This window comes from Carcharodon carcharias, unplaced genomic scaffold (genome assembly GCF_017639515.1).
Source record: "Carcharodon carcharias isolate sCarCar2 unplaced genomic scaffold, sCarCar2.pri scaffold_973_ctg1, whole genome shotgun sequence".
Taxonomy (NCBI): Eukaryota; Metazoa; Chordata; class Chondrichthyes; order Lamniformes; family Lamnidae; genus Carcharodon; species Carcharodon carcharias.
The window spans coordinates 47,501-51,357 of NW_024471184.1; the positions used below are offsets into that span (position 1 = coordinate 47,501).

The 3,857-nt window shown below is 57.1% G+C and overlaps 1 protein-coding gene across 2 annotated transcripts in view; it reads right to left on the minus strand.

Annotated features, from left to right (window-relative positions):
* atg12 (ATG12 autophagy related 12 homolog (S. cerevisiae)) overlaps positions 1 to 3,599 on the minus strand; it is a 5,394-nt gene extending 1,795 nt beyond the window's left edge. For both annotated transcript variants that reach the window (XM_041182654.1, XM_041182653.1), the window contains exons 1-2: positions 3,429 to 3,599; positions 1 to 121 (exon numbers count right to left, since the gene is read on the minus strand). The exon at positions 1 to 121 is cut by the window's left edge and continues 16 nt beyond it. In XM_041182654.1, the coding sequence (XP_041038588.1) occupies positions 1 to 121; positions 3,429 to 3,582 (275 nt within the window). In that variant the 5' untranslated portion in view covers positions 3,583 to 3,599. The remainder of the gene's footprint in view (positions 122 to 3,428) is intronic.
* Between the last annotated feature and the right edge of the window lie 258 nt (positions 3,600 to 3,857).

Below are 3,857 nucleotides of genomic sequence, written 5' to 3' on the forward strand. Positions count from 1 at the left end.
TCAACCTTGAGGAACTTTTTGATGAACTGGCCGAGTCCCTGGATGGTCCGTGACCTTTCCACTGCCCACTTCTTCTGCTTCATGATCGGGGTGTCGCCCACGGCCTTCAGTAGCACGTCAACTGCGGGGGCGGGGGGGGGGGAGACACAGCAGGGAAGACAAGAGACACCATGAAGGGGCTGGCAGTGTAGGTCAGGATGCATCACGGACTCCCTTCCATCTCCCTCCCGGCCCCAAGCCCCCCTCGCCACCGTCGGGGACCCCCTCCCCTTCCGTTCACGCATCCCCCACCACCCCTACCTCCCCCCAATCCCGTCTCTCCTCCTCACTCCCCCAGCCCCCAAAACTATCGGGCACTCCCTCCGTTATCTTTTGGAATTCAACGCCACCTTTGTGCTTCCTCTTGATCTCCCCGTCCCCTCAAACTCCACTCGCACTGCACTCCAACCGCGCTCCCTCAAACTCTTCACCTCTCCCTAGACCCACACCGCTCCTCCCCCTTCGAGCTATTCTCCTACTCTCCCCTTCCCCTCGACCCACTCCCCTGCCCTACCTGACCTACTCTCCTCCCCCTCGAGCTACTCTCCTACTTTTCCTTTCCCTCGACCTACTCTCCCCTTTCCCTCGACCTACTCTCTCCTTTCCCTCGACCTACTCTCCCCTTTCCCTCGACGCACTCTCCTGCCCTACCTGACCCACTCTCCTCCCCCTCGAGCTACTCTCCTACTTTTCATTTCCCTCGACCTACTCTCCCCTTTCCCTCGACCTACTCTCCCCTTTCCCTCGACCTACTCTCTCCTTTCCCTCGACCCACTCTCCTGCCCTACCTGACCCACTCTCCCCCCCCTCGAGCTACTCTCCTACTTTTCCTTTCCCTTGACCTACTCTCCCCTTTCCCTCGACCCACTCTCCTGCCCTACCTGACCCACTCTCCTCCCCCTCGAGCTACTCTCCTACTTTTCCTTTCCCTTGACCTACTCTCCCCTTTCCCGTGACCCACTCTCCCCTTCCCCTCGACCCACTCTCGTCCCCCTCGAGCTACTCTCCTCTCTTCCCTTGACCCCCAACTCTCCCCCTTCCCACGACCTACTATCCCTCAAGCTGCTCTCCTCTATTCCCTCAAGCTGCTCTCCCTCGAGCTCTTCTTTCCCTCAGCCGACTCTCCTCCCCGCCCTCGACCTGCTCCCCCACTTCCGAGTTACTATCGCTCGAGCTACCCCCCTCCTTTTGCTCGAGCTACTAGCCCTCGAGCCCCTCCCATCCCTCGAGCCCCTCCCCTCCCATCCCTCGAGCCCCTCCCCTCTCCTCCCATCCCTCGAGCCCCCTCCTCCCACCCCTCGAGCCCCTCCCCTCCATCCCTCGAGCAGCTCTCCTCCCATCCCTCCAGCCCCTCCCCTCCCAGCCCTCCAGCCCCTCTCCTCCCATCCCTCCAGCCCCCCTCCTCCACTCCCTCCAGCCCCTCTCCTCCCATCCCTCCAGCCCCTCTCCTCCCATCCCTTCAGCCCCTCTCCTCCCATAGCCCGAGCCGCTCTCCGCCCATCCCTCAAGCCCCTCTCCTCCCATAGCCTGAGCCGCTCTCCTCCACTCCCTCCAGCCGCTCTCCGCCCATCCCTCGAGCCACTCAAAAAGGGAGGGAGACAGAAAGCAGGAAGCTACAGGCCGGTGAGCCTAACACCCACTGTAGGGAAAATGTTAGAAGCTACGATTAAAGATGTTATAGCGGGGCACATAGGAAAATTCAAGGCAATTGGGGAGAGTCAACACGGTTTTGTGAAAGGGAAATCATGTTTAACGAATTCATCGCAGTTCTTTGAAGGAGTCACGTGTGTTGTGGATGAAGGGGAAGTGATAGATGTGCTGTACTCAGATTTCAATGTCATTGGATAAGGTCCCACATCAAAGGTTAGGGCAGGTACTAAAAGCGCGGGGTGTAGGGGGGGTTAACATATCGGCGTGGATAGAAGATTGGCTCGGCTAACAGGAAGCAGAGGGTAGGCATAAGTGGGTCTTTTTCTGGGTGGGCAGGATGTAGCGAGGGGTGCACCACAGGGATCAGCGCTGGGGCCTCAGCCTTTTACAATTTATATAAATGACTGGGATCAAGGAACCGAAGGAGTGGCGGCGAAATTTGGTGACGACACAAAGATAGGGTAGGAGAGTAAATTATCAAGAGGACGTAAAGAGGCTACAAAAAGATATCGGCAGGTTAAATGGGGTGGGCAAGGATCTGGCAAACGGAGCATAGTGTGGGCAGATGTGAAATTGTCCATTTTGGCAGGAAGAATATAAGAGAAGCTTACTATCTGAAGGGTGAGAGATTGCAGAGCTCTGAGGGGCAGAGGGATCTGGGTGTCCTAGTGTATGAATCACAAAAGGTTAGTGTGCAGAGTATTATCTGAATGGTGAGAGATTGCAGAGCTCTGAGAGATGCAGAGGGATCTGGGTGTCCTGGTGCATGAATCACAAAAGGTTAGTGTGCAGAATATTATCTAAATGGTGAGAGATTGCAGAGCTCTGAGGTACAGAGGGATCTGGGTGTCCTAGTGCATGAATCACAAAAGGTTAGTGTGCAGAGTATTATCTGAATGGTGAGAGATTGCAGAGCTCTGAGAGATGCAGAGGGATCTGGGTGTCCTAGTGCATGAATCACAAAAGGTTAGTGCGCAGAGTATTATCTAAATGGTGAGAGATTGCAGAGCTCTGAGGTGCAGAGGGATCTGGGTGTCCTAGTGTATGAGTGACAAAAGGTTAGTGTGCAGAATATTATCTAAATGGTGAGAGATTGCAGAGCTCTGAGGGCCAGAGGGATCTGGGTGTCCTAGTGCATGAATCACAAAAGGTTAGTATGAAGCCTCTTATCTAAATGGTGAGAGATTGCAGAGCTCTGAGGTACAGAGGGATCTGGGTGTCCTAGTGCATGAGTCACAAAAGGTTAGTGTGCAGAGTATTATATGAATGGAGAGAGATTGCAGAGCTCTGAGGTGCAGCAACACCGCTCGACGCCCCCATTGGACAGGAGCGGCAAACGCTGACACCTGATTGGTCGGCCAGCATGTCTATCACCTCCGCACAACCCCCCCCCCCCCCCCCCCCCCGCTTCCCCGCACGCGAGAAAAGAGCTACGAGCTTCCGACCCGTCCTCTGGGCTGCAAGCGGCCTCCTCATTGGTCCCCGGTCGGCGGAGGCCCTTCCCGATTGGGCGGCACCGCGTCAATCAACTAGCCCACACCCCCCCCCACCCCGACAGCATCAGATTGACAACGGAACCACCCCCGAGGCCACCCTCGGCTCCCCATTGGTGCGCCGCCGCGTCAATCACCACATCCCAGCCAACCCCCCCCTCCCCCACGTGACCAGCGACACAGTGCTGACGGCGGCCATCTTGTCTTCGCAGCCGGAGCGCTGGACGCGGCGCCGCCACTTCTCACTTTTCTTCTTCAGTTCGGCTTGCGCTTCCTCGGCCGCCACCGTCGAAGAAGGAGGCGGAGGCGCCGGCCCGCTGGGCGAACTGTCCACTCGCCCGGCCTCTCCGTCTCCCTCGGCCGTCGCCGAGACGCCTCCGTTGCTCTCGGCGTCCGCCATCTTGTGAGCGGCGAAGAAGGGGGGAAGGCGGATGCGACGTCGACATCCTGGCAAAAAAAGGGCCGAGCTGGCATTGCGCGTGCGCACCACGCCGCCGGGCCATCTTTGATGCTGGCAAAATATCTTTACCCTGGGTTGCAATGGGAGAATCCATTCAGCCCATTGATTTCCTGCTGCTATCCCACTGCAGCCTCTTCCCTTTTGTAAATGTGCTCACCTATTTGCAATCTAGCTCAATGACTTGGATGAAGTGATTGAGAGTGTGTTGTAGTTGA